The sequence below is a fragment of the Musca autumnalis genome, unplaced genomic scaffold, assembly GCF_047663935.1.
Source record: "Musca autumnalis isolate F117 unplaced genomic scaffold, ASM4766393v1 scaffold_2, whole genome shotgun sequence".
In the NCBI taxonomy this organism is placed as follows: Eukaryota; Metazoa; Arthropoda; class Insecta; order Diptera; family Muscidae; genus Musca; species Musca autumnalis.
In genome coordinates, this window is record NW_027411755.1 from 180577601 (window position 1) to 180599553 (window position 21953).

General features: G+C 35.7%; 1 protein-coding gene across 2 annotated transcripts in view; it reads left to right on the forward strand.

Annotated features, from left to right (window-relative positions):
- Window positions 1–10862, forward strand: part of LOC141394960 (uncharacterized) — a 79032-nt gene extending 68170 nt beyond the window's left edge. The window contains exons 3-7 of one of the 2 annotated variants that reach the window (XM_073970172.1): window positions 2690–2965; window positions 3083–3440; window positions 9760–9830; window positions 9892–10309; window positions 10393–10862. In XM_073970172.1, the coding sequence (XP_073826273.1) occupies window positions 2760–2965; window positions 3083–3440; window positions 9760–9830; window positions 9892–10309; window positions 10393–10629 (1290 nt within the window). In that variant the 5' untranslated portion in view covers window positions 2690–2759 and the 3' untranslated portion in view covers window positions 10630–10862. The remainder of the gene's footprint in view (window positions 1–2689; window positions 2966–3082; window positions 3441–9759; window positions 9831–9891; window positions 10310–10392) is intronic. The other variant, XM_073970173.1, reaches the window with a different exon arrangement.
- Window positions 10863–21953: the final 11091 nt, after the last annotated feature.

A 21953-nucleotide genomic window follows, 5' to 3' on the forward strand; every position in this document is an offset into this window, starting at 1 on the left:
GCAGCTACGACAACCTACTTTACATCATTGTAAAGGTGATATTTTCTGCTTTCCTTGCCAGGTTTTGCTATTGATATACCTCTTAAAGAAACAGAGATATTGGCTTTAAAATAAAATGTTGAGTTTTCTCCAAATAAGTTTTTTGCCCATTCCGACCCCTAAATATTATCCGACCATCGCCAAAATCAATAGGCGTCTACCTCTGTGAGACCCCCATTAACCCTCAAAATTTCGTGACGATTCGATCAAAATTGGGACCTGTAGCTTGATTTCAAAAAAAAATGGATAAATGGGATGTATTGCCGACTATTGCTATATCTCCGTTATTTGGTTACCTACGCCGACTTAGTTTACATCATTGTAAAGACGGGATCTTCTACTTTCATAGTCAGGCTTTGTTTTTGGAAAGTTTCCAACCAAAGCTGTAATATTCGTCAATATAATTAAAATCGCAAAAATGAAAATCTGGGTTTTATTTGCTAGTATTGTGATATCTTCGTTGTTTGATCACCTACGAGCACATTAGAAAGGTTATATTTTCTACTTTCATTGTCAGGTTTTGCTTTTGGTATACCCCATATAGAAGCTGAGATATTCGCTTTGGAAAAAAACGTTGTCTTTTTATCCACCTAAGTTTTTTGCCCTTTCCGACCCCTAAATATTATCCGACCATCACCAAAATCAATAGGCTTCTTCCCCTCCGGGACCCCCATCAATATCCAAAATTTCGTGACGATCCGATCAAAATTGCGACCTGTAGCGTGATTACAAGGTTTAGATGGACAGACGGACAGACGGACGGACGGACGGACTGACGGACGGACACACATAGCCAGATCGACTCAGCTCGTCGAGACATTCATTTTGGTATATATAAGTATGGGTCTACGACCATTATTTCGATGCGTTACAAACTTTTTGGCCAAAACCAACTTATAATACCCTCCCCACATAGTGGTGTAGGGTATAATAAAATAAAATAAAACAAAATAAAAATGAAAATAAAAATAAAGTAAAGTAAAAGTAAAATAAAATAAAAAACTCTGAAATAGAGTTTAACATAATTACTTCTGATTTTTTATACCCTCCACCATAGTATGGAGAGTACATTATGTTTGTTTTTCCGTTTGTAACGCATTGAAATAATCATTTGCGACCCTATAAACTACATATGTATATTTTTGATCAGGGTAACACTCGGAGTCGATCTATGCCTGTACGTCCGTCCGTCCGTATGTGGTAATCACTCTAGCATCCCTAATAATGGAGATGGGATGCTGATATTATGGGTAGATGAGTCTTTTGTTTGCAGGCAGGCCAAGTTCGATGATGGACTATATCGGTCCACATTTTCGTATAGCCCCAATATAACGGTACCGCCTGATTTCAGGTATTTTGCAGTTTTTAGTAACATTTTCAAACCGAATTAGCTATAATTTGACATTTAGGGTTCCTAGTGATCAAGAAACTTATATTCTAAAAATTATGGGCATATGTCCATGTTTTGGTATAGCCCCCATAAAACGAAACCTTCCGATTTTCGATATTTTGAGATTTTAGATACACTTTTCCACTGAACTAGCTGTAATTTGACATTTGAGGTTCTCAGTGTTCACGAAACTTTTCCACAAAAAATCGTCAACATAGGTCCATCTTTTGGTATAGCCCCCATAAAACGAAACCTTCCGATTTTCGATATTTCGAGGATTTTAGATACACCTTTCAACTAAACAAGCTATAATTTGACATTTTAGGTTCTCAGCGGTCACGAAACTTTTCCACAAAAAATAGTCAACATAGGTCCATGTTTTGGTATAGCCCCCATAAAACGAAACCTTCCGATTTTCGATATTTTGAGGATTTTAGATACACTTTTCAACTGAACTAACTGTAATTTGACATTTGAGATTCTCAGTGGTCACGAAACTTCTTCATTGAAAATCGTCGACATAGGTACATGTTTTGGTATAACTCCCATATAACGGTATCTCTCGATTTTCGTTATTTTCAGCTATAATTTTTAACCGAACTAACTGTAATTTGACATTTGAGTTTCTATGTGGTCTCTAAATATCTTCACTAAAAATCGAATTAGCTGTAAATTGACATTTGAAGTTTTCAGTGGTCACGAAACTTCTTCAGCAAAAAACGTCAACATAGGTCCCATATAACGGTAGCCCCCGATTTTCGCTACTTTGAGGGTATTAGCTACATTGTTTGACGGAACTACTCGTAATTTGACTTTTGAGATCCCTGTAGCTATAAAACTTTTCCACCAAAAATTGTAAAGTTAGGTCCACACTTTGATATAGCCCCGTAGGTGGTATCTTTCACCTAGCTGAACACATTCTATAGATTAAATTAGATAATTTACGCATTTGGGGTATCCGTGTCGAACATTTTTTTCCACCTAAAATTATGAAAATAAACTAATTATTCCATATTAATTAAGACTATTTTATGGTGGAGAGTATAAAAAGTTCGGCCCTTCTTGCTTGTTTTTTCTTCAATTTGTTTAGTGGAACATACCATATGCAAACTCTGGAATAAACATGAACAGATGTCTTGCTACAGACTCCTTTCGAACACATGCACACACATATTAAAGATAAGCACAAAATGTTTATTGTTTGTATTCAATTAACAATAACAAAATGTATACTTTTTTACTTTTTGTATACTTTAAAAGGGATGGAAATTAAACAATATCATTCAGTCTTATTTTCGCTTTGTCAAGTTCTAGTTGGAATCTGTGGAAGATGAAATTAAGTGCGTTAATAATTTGCTATGTTATAGCACATGTTGAAAGTACATGTAATATACGACTTTCGTCTAATCTTGCTGAGCGACCAACCATAAGTGAAAAAATTGGTAATCATTATGCTGATGTTCCCGGTGATCTTCTTCAAATATCCCTTGAAACGTATGAAGAAATACATGCCGTTTGTGAAACACAGTTCTCCAGGTGAGTTATTTTATAGTTTAAAAATAAAGAAAAAAAAAACGTTTCTAACACCTATGTAAAGAAAAATAATATTAATATCAAAACTATTTATACATATGTAAAAAAATATTGTTTTAGCCCCAGTTTTGTAACTGACAAAACATCTTGGACTTTCAAATGTACGGATAGAGGGTTCGCAAATCCAAATTATGTACCATCTTACGATTATTATAACAGCAGATATAACAGCAGACATGAAGCTAATAACAACGAATATGAAAATAATTTCCTTCTTACCTGCAAAACGCTCAAGTGGAATTTATATGAATCATCTGTGAATTTCTCCTGGTGTCCCCACCCTTTCGTTTCATATCTTTTGGCACGACCATTACAAAATGCAGAATATCAATACTTAGCGGAACTATGTGTCAATATAAACACACGTACTATTGTGTCTATGTTCTATATGGCGGCAACAAGAGTGGCAACAAAATTGGTAAGTACATATTTAAACAAGTAAAAAGTCGTTAAGTTCGGCCGGGCCGAACTTTTTATACCCTCCACCATAAAATAGTCTTAATTAAAATCGAATAATTAAGGTCCTTTCACAATTTTGGGTGGAACAACTTTTCGACAATGGATAGACTCCTACTGCCTCCCACTATTGCTTAAATTACACTGTGAACACAAATGTTGGGGCAGAGATAAATAGTTTTGGAGATGAAAGCCCTTGGTGAGTGTATATTAAAAACCCCGAAGGACAGATGCGCCGTGAGTCGAACTTCCGCGTTATCGCGTGATTAAGTTTTTGCAAGAGACCCTGTAAGCCACCATGAATTAGCGTTATATCTTTGTTTGTTGTTTTTGTAGAGCACTTAAGCAACAGTGAACAAAGATAAAACGCTAATTCCTGATGACCTCTATCAAAAATTTTATCACGCCATAACGCGGAAGTTCGACTCACGGCGGATCTGTCCTTCGTGGTTCATAATATACTCACCAAGGCCTTTCTTCCCCAAGAGGAATTTTGCGTGCCCCAGACTTTCACCTCCATTTTGTTGCACAGTGTTATCTAATCTAACAAAATGTGTTCAACTAGGTGAAAGGTACCACCAACGGGGCTATAACAAAGAGTCAACCTATCTTTAATTTTTTTAGCTGCTGGGAACTTCAAGAGTCAAATTGAGGGTAGTTTCATCAAAACAATGTAGACCCTCAAAAATGGACCCATATTGACGAATTTTAGTGAAGAAATTTCGTGACCACTGCAAAATTCCCGAAAATCGGGAGGTACAGTTATATGGGGGGATATACCAAAACATGGACTTATATTGACGATTATTTTTGAATAGACAAAATTGTAGCTAAAATTCTCAAAATACCGATCATTACAGCTAGTTCAGTTAAAAATTGCAGCTAAAATTCTCAAAATACCGAAAATCGGGAGATACCGTTATATCGGGGCTATACCAAAACATGGACCTATGTTGACGATGTTTCGTTGGAGATGTTTTATGACCACTGAGAACTTCAAATGTCAAATTACAGCTATTTCGGTTAAAAATTGTAGCTAAAATTTCCAAAATACCGAAAATCGGGAGGTTCCGATATATGGGGGCTATACCAAAACATGGACCTATGTTGACGATGTTTGGTGGAGATCTTTCATGACCACTGAGAACTTCAAATGTCAAATTGCAGATAGTTCGGTTAAAAATTGTGGCTAAAATTCTCAAAATACCGAAAATCGGGAGGTACCGTTATATGGGGACTATACCAAAACATGGGCCTATGTCCATATCCTTTGGCATATAAGTTTGTTCATCACTAGGAACCCCAAGTGCTAAATTATAGTTAATTCGGTCTGCAAATGTGGCGAAGAACGTCAAAATACCTCAAATCCGGAGGTACCGTTATATGGGGGCTATACCAAATAGTGGACCGATATAGGCCATCTTCGAACTTGACCTGCCTATGGAAAAAAGACCCTCGGGTGCAAAATTTCAGCACTCTATCTCAATTATTGCGGACGCTAGAGTGATTACAACAGACGGACAGACGGACAGACAGACAGACAGACGGACATGGCTAGATCGTCTTAGAATTTTATCCTGATCAAGAATATATATACTTTATAGGGTCGCAAGTGATTAGTTCGATGTGTTACAAACGGAATGACAAACTTAATATACCCTCCATACTATGGTGGAGGGTATAAAAAGTTGCAAGCGTTACCCTTAATTGTTAGGAATAAGTATTTGGATGTTAGGAGCTGCTGAAAAAGAATTCTGGTAAACAAGGTTTTATACAACTTCATGGGCTATATGTAATTTAGATAATACGTGGATTTTGTTATTTTTATACCCTACACTTCACCAAAAATCATGAAAATTGAAAATGGTGTGTAGCTTTACGTAAAGCTTTTTTAAGGTTTTGTTCACATTTTAGAGATGTTTTAGGTTTTCACGGTATTGCTTGGAAATTGCAAGTTCTACCGTAATAGTTGTAAACAATGTTGTAGATGTAAAAATTCTCTACAAGATTGGCCTTTACTACTTTTTCCTAAGTTTTACCATTTTTGAGATATAGAAGTTTAAAATGGGACAATGCCCTGACTCTATCGCCTCCTTATAAAATAATATCATGTACGGTGTCCTTAACTAAGGTTAGATAAAAAAGGTTACACCTGGGATTTTTGTTTTTTGTTTTTTTTTTTTTTTTTTTTTTTGATTCTGAAACAGCAATGTTCATAGATGATAAAAATCCAAAAACAACAAAAAATTGCCGGAGGGATTTTTAAATAAATCGCGGTCAAAGTTCACATTTTTAGGTTCATTTCAGATTTTCAGGATTTTGCTGGGAAGCGGCAAGTCCTATCGAAAGGCGACTTAGGAAAATGTTGTAGCAGTGAAAATCCTCTACAACATTTTCTTTGCTCCCATTTCGATAGAACTTGTCGTTCCCACGCAAAATCGCGAAAACCTAAAAAAACCCCAATAAAATGTGAACTTTGACCCTTGTCTAGTGACCACTTGTGCTCGAAAGCGTGTATATTTATAATAACTTGTAAACGTTTGCAAACGAACTAAAAAAATGGTGAATTTTGATTTCTGCATTGCCTTTGCTGACAGGATATGTGCCCTCTGCCTGTGTGAATTTGCGACTATAAACAGATCGAACTCCCCAAAATTATGTATTCAGGGAGTTTTTAGAATGTTGTGGCCTACAAGCCATTTTAGTTGGTCAGCTCAGTATTTAGAGCTTTGTCAGGAAGCATGGACTTGCCCACTAAAATTTGGATATCGCAGTAATCAAGACTACAAATGTAAAAAAAATCCAAAGGATCCTCGAACAGTCTTTAAACTGCACTTATGTTGAATTTTGTGAGGGACTTACATGAAAATGTTGGTCACACATATTCTCTTGGAACGTGTTGTGCGTTTGGACATAATTTTAATGGAAGGAGTGGACCGATATAATCCATATTAGGTTCGATATATTTCTGGAAGAAATATTGCGAGTTCAGATCGAATCGATTACTACCATTTTAGAGAAAATGTTTGAACTTTTATAGCGGAAGTACAGATATGACTTAAATTTAATTTGGACATAATATTACGAGATCCAAAACTTTGACGAAATCGGTTGATCCGTTCGAGAGTTTTATTTTATGTTATGTTAGATATGAAGCAGCAGGAAAGCAAGGCAACCCGGCGAAGCAGGCCTTAAAGGCTGAGTGTACAATTATACTTTGCTGATGATAGGGAAAAAATGCAAGTAGCATACCCACATACATATAGCAGATTTTAGCAGTTTTTAACGCAAACAAATAATTTTTCTTAATTTTTTTTCTCCTCTTGTTTAGCAACAAGTAATAACATTTTAGTGAAGGCAGCGAAACAAATTTCTAGTTGGCTTACAAAATATAGTCCACGAAGAACCCTTCATACATTTTGTCCAATAGATATTTTTCATGCACTACCATTCCCACAATACTGAACTCGTATTTATTTTGGCTACAGAATGAGTGTAAAGCCTCGAGACCTCAATATTACGGAATTCGCATTTAATAGTGGAATGATGTGATATGAAGAATTAATTCAGATTTCATTGGCAGTTTCTCCCAAAAAGACTATACAAACAAAAAATTTGAAAAAAAAAAATCTTACAAAACTTGTTAATGATGTATATTTAGTAAATATTATTTACTGTACAGAAACTTCAGAAAAATATAAGTTTTCATTTGAAATCTCCTAACATAAAAATGTTTATGACAAAGACAAAAATGTAATAATTGGTTACAGTAGCTTAATAAATTTTGTTCGACCAAACCATTTCAAACCGTTTTTTACGCCTAATCTATATCGTGATTTTTAATGCATTACACTGGTAACCCTGATCTCAAAAACAATTGTTTGCTGAAAACATGGATAAGCCGTTGAAACTTTGTTGCTTATTCTCTTTATACCCTCAGCCTTTAGGCTAGAAAGGGTATATACACTTTCATACGAGCAAAATGTGCCTCGTCGAAATAATGGTTTTAGACCCCAAGTATGTTTGGACGAAATGTGTTTCAGACAATTTGGAGTCGATTGAGCAATGTCCGTCCGTCTGTCTGTCTGTCTACCTGTCTGGCTGGCTGGAGCGCACTATAACTCTCGAACGGATTAACCGATTCGGTTCAAATTTTGGCTTTCATAATATTTTGTCCAAACTTAGTTTAAGTTCGAAGATGAGCTATATCGGTCCACTCCTTCCGGTACCTCCCCCACAAAAGTTCCAAACGGAAAATTTGTGGGCATGATAACTCTTGAAGGGAGTAACCGATTTGGTCCATACTTTGCACATCGCAAGATAACTCTAGAACGGATCTGTCGATTCGCTCCAAAATTTTCCCTTCATAATATTTTATCAAAACATAGTTTAAATTCGAAGATGGGCTATATCGGTCCACTCCTTCTGGTACCTCCCCCACAAAACTTAAAAAATGTTCGGAAAAATTTTGCGCACGATAACTCTTGAAGGGAGTGACCGATGTAATCTATACTTTGCACATCCTAATATATCTACCAGATTTAGATCAGGTACCTCTCACACAAAATGTCGGATAAGTTCACTTTAAGACCTGCTCCCGAATCACTTTGATTTTTAATTAATTAATTGGATTAATCGAGCTAATATGGCCTAAGGAGTTTTGTATTGAAAAATGAATTCTAGCGAAATACCACACACTCAACCATTACGCTACGATCGTTTCGCCTGGTGGTTTAAGCCAGGCTCATCAGGCGTATTTGAATGCTAATGGCTAGAAGACAAAGGCTGATTTTGATAACTTCTATTTATACAAACATTTTTACAATTTTGTAATTATGAAGTATTTATGGAAGTCTTTTTCTTTATCAAGTCACCCTAGTGTCTTGTCTAGGAATCATTTTCTCAATACATACACATATACAATCGAAGGGGGGTTTCCTTCATGAATTGTAATGCCTTCAGTTTTTGAAGTTTTGGATATCATGTCGACTAGTTTTGTTGATATGATACATTGGCATCATGTCGACTAGTTTGTTGATATGATACATTGGCAGTGGCTTAGAACGCTGAGATCTCGACAACATTGTCTGTTTGTTGGAGAGGACCCAGGTTCAAACCTCAGCCGGGGCAGCCGGGCTTTGATTTTTGTTGAAGCGATTTGCATTCGCTACCTCCATTATGACGGTAAAAGTTTTTTAAGGGGCAAGTCCATATTTCTTGAGAAAACAGCCCGAAAGGTGAAAAAAAACCTCTATGTCACCATATATTGCGGTCGGAGAGCACGATAACTATCGAACTGTTCAACCGATTTGGTGCAACATTTGGTCTTCCTCATATTATATCCAAACTTAGTTTCATGGGCAATACCAGTCCACAACTTTCGGTACATCTCCCCAATATTTAAAAAATGTCACTAAAATGCTAGGACGATATCACTTGAATGGGGCAACCAATTTGGTCCAAACTTTGGATCTCCTAATATTTTATCAAAATTTAGTTTAGCTTCTAAAATGGCCAATATCGGTCCCCCCTAAAGGTACCTGCCCTAAAAAAGTTCAACATTTGTGTATTAGTGCAGTTAATTCCTAATCCACATTTTTGTCGGCAAGTTCAAATGTCCAAAAAGGGCCACAAAATTCTGAAGAAACCTTAAATACATTCGATCTGTCCGGAGGTGAAAGTTTCGCTTTACATTGGCTGAGGGTATATCTCTGTCGGCAAAGCCGACTGATACTTTTTTACTTGTTTTTTACCGATTTTAAGACTATGTTACTCCGTAACAAACACCAGAAACTAATTTTTAGCTTTTCGCGAAGTGATTTTCTGGTAATTTTTTCCGAAAGAATATTTATTTTTGTTCATCAGGATTGTACAATCATGTTGTTTCGGGAATTGCTGAGATATAAACGCCGATTTTTCTTTTAGTGGATCAAACATGCTTTCTTCAAAATGTCTACAGACACCGAAAATACAGCGTAAAAGGGTATAGAGTGATCGTTTACACTGGACTGGCAAATTTTAGGTCACTACCGTTAACGGCTATTAAAGAACAAACACTTGAAATTAACCAAGAAAAAATATAAATCCTGGACATTGCAGAGTTAAAATTTACCACAAACGTTACTTGGTATTAATCATCCTTTCACCGCCAGCATTCAGAGATAAATTATGAGAGAATCCAATCCTATACCATAAATAAATTTTCAAATTTAGACTTAGGTTTCATTGAAACCCTAACATATTTAATAGAAAAAATGTTTTTGTTAATTATCGTATTTTAGTACCCAACATTGCCGGGCAAATCTAGTGTATCAGAAATTGGGAACGTTATAAATCACTTTCCATTCTATAAGTAAGTAAACATGCATTATAAAATATTATTACACTAAAACTTGTTCATGTCTATTTTGTAGCTCCATAGAATACGAATATAATAATGATCAAATTAAAAAATGGGTAGATTTTGCTAAATATGAACGTAATTCATTGTTGCAAAACACTCAATACCGTAAAAACTTCGACTTTGAATTTAGTAGATTATTGGAAGTTTCCTGGTGGCAGGGATTGCGCTTGGGCAATTGGATCCTCTATGAGGAGGCTTTTAGTCAACACCTTAATGCGACACATATCAACTATGAAGTCCTCAGTGGAGTTTCCGGTTCCGTTGCGGTACCAATTTATGAATGTAGTTCTCACACGAATCGTACTATGACTGAGGTAATCGACAAAAAGGGAAGGACAATTCCACTTTATATTTGGCAATATCTCAAACCTAAAGCTGATAATCAAAATGCTGTCGTCATAATTGGTATAAACACGCCGTTTTATAATGTGAGTTTTGATGGTGGATTTATGATTGGATACAAATAAAAATCGCATGCTCTCTCTCTCTCTCTCTCTCTCTTTATATGTAGTTCTATAATGTAAAGGATTTGATTTTCTGCACAAACATTTGTCACACAATAGAGTGGTTACAAAATACTGACTACACCTTCAGTTATACAAGTATGGGTGTCATCATTTGTTGTACACCTGAGGAAGTTGCCAATTCGAAACGCCTGGAAGGACTTTCATTGGCGGTGCAGGAGGAAGCTGAAGAAATCGAAGAGGAGCAAGCTGTCACAGTGAATAATACTACTGATGAAGAGTAACAAAATGAAAACGATGAAGATGTTGATGGAGAAAACGGCAATTATGTTGAAGATCGCTAACAATAGTTATGACTAATATTTATATTGTAAATCGTTTTCATGACACCTTTTATCCAACAAAACTTTTATCTCCTATATCACTATAATCAAACATTTATGTATGTATATCAAAGTAAACATATTTTAAGTATTAAAGCCTATAAAAATAAATAAATAAAAGCAATTCATCAACATCTCGAATTGTTTGTAGCTAAACGTTTAAGACTACCTATGTAATTGTACACACCTCTCTCTCCCTCTCTTTGTACTAATGCAAATGTTTTCGTTTCCTACACGTAGAGAAAAAATATTTTTCGTTTTTGTTCGAACAACAAAATCTATTTTTGTTCCAACAATTCATTGGTTTTGTTCAAGCATTGCAATTACGAATCCAAAAATACCATCGTTTGCTCCAAACATACAAAACAGAAATCCAACGAAAGTTGTTCATGGAAGAAGACCTTCGAAGCAAATGTTCGCCTGTTTCTTCGACAAAACTGACCGTGTGGCGACTCTACGGCTCCAGAAATGTAGGACGGTTAATTCTGAGCATAACACTACAATTTGTTTGCCTGAAGTCCCCTGAGATATTCGAAAAACGAATCGTTCTGCACGATTCAAATTAGCGCTTGTTTGACCGGACAAAACGTGGAATTGATGAGTCATACGCCGTACAGCCCCGACTGGGGATCCAGTGACTTCATTCGATTCCAGCAAATCAAGAAAAAAGGCGTGGTCAACCATTTTCTTCGCCAGAAGATGTTGTAAAATCGTTCAAAAACCATGCTTTGGAGGTGTCTCAATCAAGCCACTGTTAACAACCCAACACATGGTCATATGTCAAACTGACCTGAGTACGCCTAGGTTAAAAAGTGTCAAACTTTCCAAAAAAAGTATCAAATGCCACCTGGCGACACTGCGATTTGCCTAGGCCAGAAGGTTTTTTAGTACCCCTCGTATTATGATCATTGACAAACACTACACTTGGCCAGGTTTTGCCAGGTCTAACTAAAAAGACAACAAATTTAATGATGAAACATAACTACTCCATTGCGCTCATCCTCCAAGCACCTACCCCAACATAAGGAATACCATAAAACCGCAACAAATATGAAAAGGAAACACAAAATAATACAAAAAACACTTCTCAGATTTTGGTGTAACTTAACTATGAAAACACAAAGAAGAATGAGAAAGAAGAAACAAATAAAACCAAGTAAGAACGGCGTTAAGTTCGGCCGGGCCGAACTTGTTATATCCTCCACCACGAGTTTTATTGAAGTAAAATTAAACAATTAGTTTCCGTTCGTTTATGAAGAAGACAAAATTCTGCAGAAAGTTTTTAGACCAAAAGAAGACTAAATACCATATTTCCGATATTTCGGTAAGATAATGTGGCTAAAACAAATAACAAAAGTCAAGATGTATGCTTCTATTGTTCAAACATGTCGAACATCCGACATTTGGTTTGCTGGGCACGCAAGCTACAAAACAAAAACAAATAAAAACATTTGTTCTCGCTATTTCTTTGCGTTCGGATCGCATGTGTGTAAATCGCCGAAATAGGGATACGTAAAACCGATTTCGGTTAATCGATTAATCGGTTATTAGCCGTAAAATCTCTAAAAATCGTAGTCGACTATTGACTGTGCGAAAACGGTATAACCGATTATTCTTAATCGATTTTCGAAATTCGGAGTCAACTATTATTCGTAGTCGACTATTAATCGTGGACGGCTATTATTCGTAGTTGACTATTGGGTGTGCTAAAACCGCGTAATGGACGGTACTTTTTTGTACATATGTACATCACAGATTGCATCAACGAAAATGGTCGATTATATTCGATTATGACCGGTTTTCCGCGGTTAACGAATAATCGAAACTCGACTTTTAGTACACTCTCAAATAATCGACTAACCGAAAATCGAGTTTTAAGTTTTTCACGAAAACCGAATAATCGAAAACCCGATTATTGCATTTCACTGCGTATCTCTACGCCGAAAATCTTCGCAACTAGCGACAAATGGCTGTTCCACACTGATGTATATACACAACAAATAACAACCCTGCCAGCAATTGGAAGTGAGTTTCGCACTCCCTCGCCTAAGAAGTCACTCCGGAGACACGCCAAGGAAGATCGCTGGTGAATTACACAAACAATTTCTATAGCCTTATTGTGATTACGTTTTATCGCGTATGCCGACACTTCTGAGAGACTTCTGAGTGACTTCCAAGGCGATTGCTTACATTTATTTAATGATTCAGCACATTTGAACAAATATAGAACATTTTCTATCTGATGATTATATGAGGCGGGGGTGCAGTGGTAAGCATACTTGCTTTGCACTCTGAAGGTCCGGATTCGCTTCCCAAGTCAGGCAACAAAACATCACATTTTTAAAATGACAAAATTAAATTGCAAAGAATAATTTCTCTAAAAGAGAAGAAAAATAAAAAAATAAATAAAAATAAATTCTTCACAACGGAGGTGACTTCTGCGACTATCGCCGCTACTGTTTTCATCGCCCTGGGCGACAAGCCTAAGTCACTTCCGCGATAGTTTTTGCTTGCAGGGAAAGATAACATAAAAAAAGATAAGGGGAACTCATACAAAAAAACTCAACAAAATTGTTTTTTTCTCGCTACGGCATCGAATACCGAGAGAAGAGAATAAAATTGTCGAAGAAAAGAGAATAACACTATGTAATACTGAAAATGCAAACAACTTCTAATATGCATTTTTTTGAAAGCACATATTGAGACTGCAGAAACCCTAGTAGGGTTTTGTCCTGTCAGACCCAGTGCGGATTTTATGGCCTCATCTAAACCGGGCTAAAACTACAGTATTTTTGATTTATCGGGCCTTTATCTCCGAAACGACTAGGAATTTAGTTTTTCTGTCTTTGGCAATATTGTAGCCCTAAACTAGTATACCTTATCTTTTGACCAGACCACATCAAAAAAAAAAAAAAAACTCCATCTAGGCCATCAAAATCGATAAAATATACATTTTACATAATTGTTGAAATCATGGTCAGTATCAGCTAAACTATTGCGAGTTGAACCAAGTAACCTTTTGCAAAAATCTTCCAAATAAAGTTCTCACAAATTCTTCAAACCATTTCGAAACTCTAAAATGCTGACTTCATGTTGTTTCATTGGTATTTTGCATCATATCTTTTACGACATGTATTTCAAACAGAGTTTACACAAACATTTTTTTCTCGCATTTCGGATTTCACCACATTATTGACATATTTATTAAATCGTCGTTGAAAAATGTGCTGAAAAAAACGTGATAGAGGCATGTTACAATAATGACATTTTCAGAAGGGTTGTCTACTACATTCAAAGAATATTTTTTCAAAAGAAAACGTTAAGTAAAATTTAACAATTTTGGAGATATCGTGCGAAATGTATACAAATGATTGATTTTTTAGATATATTTTAAAATTTAAGGCAATAAATGTAATTTTTCGAGTTCAGCATTTCACAAAATATTTTATTCTTGTCCTTATTTACAAATTTGCTTCAGAGGTTAGAAGAAGATTCGCATTGATTTCAGAGATACATCCCCGAATTGCTTTAAAAAGTCAATATTTAAACATGTTTAGATGGGGTTATAAAATCCAAGCTAGATCTGACACAAAAAAAAAAACCCAACTAGGGTTTTTGTCCTTTGGGTCTGTACCTTCAAAAAACCCTAAGCTCAAATTGTTTGCACAAGATTACCTTAAAAATGTTGCACAGTGTATTGTTGGATATGACAAAAACAATTGTTGTAATTAACAAAAACGATTGTTGGATTCACAATGCTACATGCGGAATCTAACAATATCTTTACAATATATATTGGATCAAACATATTTGGATCAATCATATTTTTTTCTCTGCTTGTATGGTTATTCCTTTTTATACACCATAATATTTCTAACTTATGCGGCCTTTTACAGAACACGTGTTCTATAAGCCGAACTAAGAAAAGATTTCCATTCCTCTCTATTTGTTGCTTTGCTTTTCCAATTTTGAATACCGTGTTTTTCGATCTCGTCTTCAGCTTGTTTGTTCCATCGAAGGCTTGGCATTCCAGTTCTGCGTGCACCACCATGTTTATCGTATTTATACGTCTTTTTCAATGAACGGAAACAAACAAAACGATTCCCGTACCAATCACACAAAGCCACAAACTTTTCAGCTTCTCTGTATCGTTTCATTCTCACAACCAAAACAAAAACACAAACTTTTCAATGTAAAAAGATGGAAACTGTACGATTGCTGTAATGTAACTTCGGCTATGCTTTGCCGAGTTGTTTCAATTGTCAATGGCACACTCAGACACACACACATGTGATTGCTTAACAACCCTATAAGTTAGCATCAGCATAACACAGTGAACACAGTGAATTTTATCAACCACCAAACGTTTTTGATTTATTCACATGTGTTTAGTACTATTCCGTTTTCTATCTGCTCTTGTGGAGTTGAGTACTTTTCGCTTTTCGTTTTGTTCGTACTCACGAATGCAAACAAAACAAAACTAAACAGCGAGCTCGGCCAACGTGGGTTATGTTTCGTTTTGTATTGTTCCTATGGAAAATACGAAACGAAACGATTGGAAATGTTATTTAAAGTATTTTTACGTACGCTGGTCTTTTTAGCGGGTTCAACATCGCTCATTCTTATGACACGGCCTAGCCAACCCAAGCAAAAAAAAAAAAAAAAAAAAAAGAAAAAGAAAATTACTAAATAATAGGGTTTATAGTACTTTTTGGTAGTCGTAACCACTTACAAACCCCCTACTAACCCATTATTTTAACAAGGATATGTCGCTGTGAGTTATTCTACAACCACTAGAAAAACTAGTTATTTCATGTAAAATAGAAGTACAAAAATAAGATAAAAAACATATGTATGTTTTCTAGTTTTTCAACATTTGAGGTGGAATTTGTTCCAATTTCAACAAACTTCATATTATACCCTCCACCATAATATGGAGGGTATAATTAAATTTGTCATTCCGTTTGTAAAACATCGAAATATTCATCGGAGACCCTATAAAGTAAACATTTTCTTGATCAGCATAAAATTCTAAATCGAATTAGCCGTCAGTCCGTCCATCTGCCTGTTGAAATCAAGATACAGCTCGCACATTTTAAAATGGAGCTTTATAATTTGGTATAGAAGTTTCTTTTACTCCTAAGATGTTTGGAATTGAAAATGGGCTATATCGGTCCACGTTTTGATATAGCTCCCAAGGACGGTACCTCCCGATTTTCGGTAATTTGAACGACTTAGCCTCATTATCACACCGAAATTCATATAACCCCCATATGACGTTACACATGAGGGTTGAATACCAAATTTCAGCCACTTCGGTGGGATGTTGAGGCCACAACCTCCAAAATACAGAAAATCGGTAGGTACCGTTGTATGGGTTCAATACCAAACATCCTAGGAGTAATATAAACTTCTATACCATGTTAAATCTCTATTTAAAAATTGCGAGCTGTATATTGATTTCAACAGACGGACGGACAGTGATATTTCGACTTAGAATTTTATGCTGATCAAGAATATATATGTATACTTTATAGGGTCTCCGATGAATATTTCGATGTGTTACAAACGGAATGACAAATTTAATTATACCTGCTATAGATACAAAACATTATTACAGGTAAAAACTCCCCTTGCAAAAAAAATCAGGGTCGTATAAGGGTTGCCCGATTGTACAAAAGTCCATGTTTTGGAAAGAACAGCGATGCTTAATTTAAATACATATTATGCGACTAAATCTGGTAAATGCAAAATTATACGTTTGAACACGAACATTCCACTATTCCAAAGTGAGCTTGACAACCGTATAAACTGTCACATTGAATTAAAAAATGGCTATCAACTCGATGAAGCTGTTGAACATTTAGCTAACTCAATTCATGCAGCAGCCAGTTTTTCTACTCCAATGCAAGAAAGTCCGACCCAGAATGGCGAAAAATTTTTTTGTCAACGCAAATTCGGCAGATGATACGGGACAAAAGAAGGCTATGAAAACGTTGGCAAATTAGTATAAACCCCAGTGATAAACGGCTATTCAACAGAGCTTGCAAAAATCTCAAAAACCTACTGGAAAATGTTAAAAATGAAAAAACAGGTGAATATATTGAAGAAATAAATAATGCTAAATATGACGAACATATGCTTTGGAAAGCGACGAAATACCTGAAACGACCATCAAAAAGAAAAGCTCCCATAAATCCGACGACGGCTAATGGTGCAGAACCAACGAAGAAACAGCGGAGGCCTTTGCAAAGCATCTATCAAATACGTTTAAGCCATTTTCATTTAATTCCGACCAGCAGCTTGACGAAGTAAATAGCTTTCTTGAACCTGAAAACCATGTCAAGTCATACAGACCAATAAGTCTACTAGTTATTTTTTCTAAAATATTCGAAAGAATATTCTTGAAGAGATTATCTATCACCCATACTCGACAAAAACAGTATTTTGCCCGATCATCAGTTCGGATTTCGGACACAGTCAAGGAACTCCGGAACAGGTGCATAGAATTGTGGATTTCATAACAAATAGTTTCGAAAATAAAAAGTACTGTTCATCGGCATTTCTTGATATAGAACAAGCATTTGACCGTGTCTGGTAACTGTGCTCTCGTTTCTATAGGAGGTAACCTAATTCCTGTTAGTGAAAATGTGAAAAACCTTGGAATGGTATTAGATAGGCGGCTAACTTGGAAAGACCACATAAAGAATAAGTCCAATCAACTTAAAATCAAAACGCGTAAAGTAAATTGGCTCATTGGTCCATCATCAAAACTTGCCCTTGAAAACAAACTTAGATTATATAAATGTATTCTAAAGCCTATCTGGACTTACGGTATCCAATTATGGGGCACTGCAAGTAATTCAAACGTAGAAATTCTTGAAAGATACCAGTCAAAGACACTTTGACTTATTACAAATGCCCCATGGTATATCAAAAATGATTCCATTCGGAGAGACTTATCAATTTTAAAGGTTCGAGAGGAAATAAAAAATTATAGCGAAAAATATGTTCAACGACTTAGCGATCATCTTAATATTTTAGCAATATCTTTACTCGATACATCGGATGAAACACGAAGACGTAAAAGGTATCACGTATTGGATCTCCCATTCCGTTCATAGATTTTAAAGCATCCACATTTTTTTTTTGTAAACAGCCATTAAATAAGTCAATACATTTGTAAAATACATAATACTGCATTAATTAATAGATTTGTAACCATTTGTAAATAACCATTAACCGATATACATATGTACATATATGTATATTTTATAATTTTGATTATGTATGTCACTGGATGTACATATATAATTTCTGTCACTTGTAATATAACCATATCATTTGCTTATTATCCTTGAAGATAGATTGTAAATAAAGAGAATAAAAAAAATATGCGTGAACACTCGGCACATTTTAGCTCACTACCTTTGACTCCTAAAAGCAGCTCCTCAGGTCAAACCACGAGGAAGTCAGTGTCCAGATAAAAGGGGTACCACTTGTCCACTTGGGATAAAAGAGAGACCAAGATAAGTCCTGAGCTTTGCCATGTTAAAACCGATCAAGACCGTTGCTTGGTATCTTTCATCCCCTACATCACCCTTGGACAAAATGTTTCGAAGTCCAAAATTTGGTTCGAATCGGTTATTCCGTTCGAGAGTTATCGTGCACACCAGCCAGCCAAACAAACAGACGGACCGACAGGGCTTAATCGACTCCAAATTGTCTGAAACGAATTTTGTCCAAAGATACTTGGAATCTAAAACCGTTATTTCGATGAAGCACATTTTTGATCGTATCAAAGTGTATATAACCTCGTTAGCATAAATTCTGAGGGTATAAACAAGCCACTTCTTGTCAAACTAAAATCATGTGTGGTTCCTTAGCATGGGTATATGTGAAAGTTGATAAGACAGAACTTGGCGTGTTTGAGAGAAAAATTCTTCGAAATATCTACGGGCCAATATGCGTTAACGGTGCCATATCATAAGAATAAGAATTAGAGATGGGCGCGTGCCTAAAAAATTAGGCACGAACATGCACGAACACGGACCAAAATTTTTATGCACATTCACGCACAAACACGGCGTTTTTCGAGAAGGCACGATCACGCACACTCACGCACGAAATTACAAGAAAAAAGGAGAAATCGATATAGGTGTTTTTAAAAAATATTCATATGTACTTTTAATTTTTCTATTCTTAATTAGAAACATTATTTTGTCCAAGTTAGAACTCAAAAGTCTAGTACGCCTTTCGTTGAGAATTTTTTCAGATGTGGAAACAAAATCTCTCGCTGGTTGCTGAGCTGACGAGTATAGCCAAAAATTCCTGGCTATTTGTTTTAAATACTTTAGATTACACTGTTTGCAAAAGTTTAAAACATTAGTCTGACTAGATACGGCACTCGATAATATGTATCAATTTCTGTATCAATTGGAGACTTTTTCATTTTGAGTATTTTTGCCATTTTGATCCAAAAACTCTGATAATTCGTGTAAATGTGGCATTGTAATTTCCTGCTCATCATATGTTCTCAATTTGTATATCAAGTCGACACCTCCAAACAATAGTATGCTAAGTCGACTTAGCATGTTTTCAAGTTCTTTGTATTTTTATATTTAACGTCCTTTTACTTAAATTCTGTCAAATTTTGGTAATGATCGGACAATCCGAACAGAAGTTATAAAAAAATATTTCCTTAGCATAGTACTGAAGGTCAAAGAAATTTCCAAACTTTAAGAGCTTGTCCTGCAAAACTCGCTTTTCAGAATTAGCAAACTATTATTTGGAGGTGTCGAACGTTCTTTAACTTAAATTCTGTCCAATTTTGGTAATAATCGGTCAATCGGAACAGAAGTTATAAACAAATATTGACTTAGCATAGTACTGAAGCTCAAAAAAATTTGCAAACTTTGAGAGCTTCTCCTGCAAAACCCCCTTTTTGACTTAGCATACTATTATTTGGATGTGTCGAAGTAATATTGCTTTTATATTAGCTAATAAAAATCATCTTCTTAAACGCGGAAAATAAAAACGTCCCTATAAGATGTGTCATTGTTGGTACAAAGCGTTTAAGCAATGCATGTTTAGTTTTAGCTTCCAAATCGTTCATGAATTGAGAGTCAATGGTATCAATTGAGCAGACTTTCAAAAGATTTTTAGACCAAAGCATAGACTAATGAATACACAGACGACGGATTACTCTATTTTTCCGTTCAAATCACTCAAACCCGAAAGCTCAAAAAAGGTCGAAGACGATTTTTGTGGAAAATGACAATATTTTCTTGGATATTTTTGTCTGTGGATATAGTTCCCATCAAAAACTAACCCTATGTAGACTTTTGTCAGAACAAAATATTTTTTAAGTTGTATTTTTTGGCATTTTATATTGAGTTTCTTAGTTACCATACTCAATTCGAACATACTCGGTGCGAGCATTCCGGCGTCTATGTCTTCATTAGTCTATGAAACAAACATCATCTTTTTTTACTCATACTCTGGCCTCTCCATAGCAAAACGGCAATAAGTACCAGACTACAAAAACAAAGCAAATAATCTTAGGAATATTTTGGTCGGTTTTATATTCTTGTTCGATGTTAGTGTTAAGTAAGGTATCTTGCACGACTTCTAAAGGGAGACCAAAAATTTAGCACGATCGTGTCACATAGTGTAGATCGTGTTTAGTCGTGTCGTGCAAAACCGTGTCGAACAAAAAAAAACACGATCACGCACGGCCAAAAATGCATTCCGGCACGACACGCACAAACACGGCGTTTTTCGAGAAGGCACGAACACGCACTACTCACGGCACGACACGCGCCCACCTCTAATAAGAATGTACGATGATAAAACCGCTAAAACCGCCGCATGGCTGAGCTACAAAGTCAAGGCTTCGATGGGGTAAATAAGCGGAAGACGAAATCGAAAAACACTATATTCCAAAGTGGAAAAGTATGTCAGTAATTAGAGTGGAATGAAAACCATTTCTTAGTTCGCCTTATAGAACCACTGTTCGGTAGAGGGCCAACTAAGTAAGTAATTTTATTTGTAATTAGTAACGACTATCAAAAAGTACTATTAAAAACCGTTATTTGGAAATGAAATTTGTTGCCGGGTACCTACTTCCATCAACCCTTATTGTGTCTGCATTTTATAGTTGTGTGTTTTGTTTGTTTGTCCAAAATTTATCTACCTGAATTTTCTTATTAACTTCTTAATTCTCATTAGCCACTTTGTGGGTCAGCAGTACCTGTATGTTTGAAAAAAGGCAATTAATTCATCACACGTTCGTTCTTGTTTATGTTGACGTTTCTCGCTATCAGAATGTAACCTTTCTTGTAAAACAGATTGTCGTTAACACATACATACTTGCCTACAAACGCATATCATCTGCATGGCAATATACAAGAACATTTCGAATTGAATAGTGGTCATTCAGTTTCTTTTAAGACCTCAATCGATAAAGAGTGCGTACTTGTCCTATAACGTTCTTCTTCTTTTTTCAACTTTATAAACACGCCCAAAGAGCTAACATGACAAATTTTAAGTGTACGTTTTGTTATAAAACATTGGCCAATGCCGGTTCATTTAAGAGACATTTAGCAATTCATAAAATATGTGAAATATGCAAGGAAACGTTTGTACATACAGCTGCATTAAAAATGCATTACAAAATAAATCATCCAGATCAGGAATTTCCATCGTATAACCAAACGGTTTATTTTGTATCAGAAAATAAGTGGCGACTGCTAGGAGGAGTTGATCAAAATAGCCGTGAACAACAAAATGTGTTGCAACATCAGCAACAAAGGCAACATTATGAAGAACAACAATATAGGCGACAAGCAAATTGGCATCATCAGCGACAACAGCAGAAACAACAACAACAATTGTATTATCAATCTCAGAAACCACATCATTCCCTACAAATTCCAAGGACAGACGGATCTATAAACCACAACTACCAGAATCCAACCCATTCAAGTGTTGCCACTGTAGGTCAATCTGTAAGAACATTAGGACAGCAGCAGCAGCAACAGCAGGAGCACCAAGTGCAACATCAAATACAATTTCAACACAAACAGAAACAGCAACAATATGTACAACGCTGCCTATCACAATTGAAATATCTGGAATCACTTTTGTTATTTCCAAATGGACTCAGTTAGAGTGTGCGTTCTTCTGTTTTCAGTGAAGTTAAATGAACCGAATTTGTTGTACAA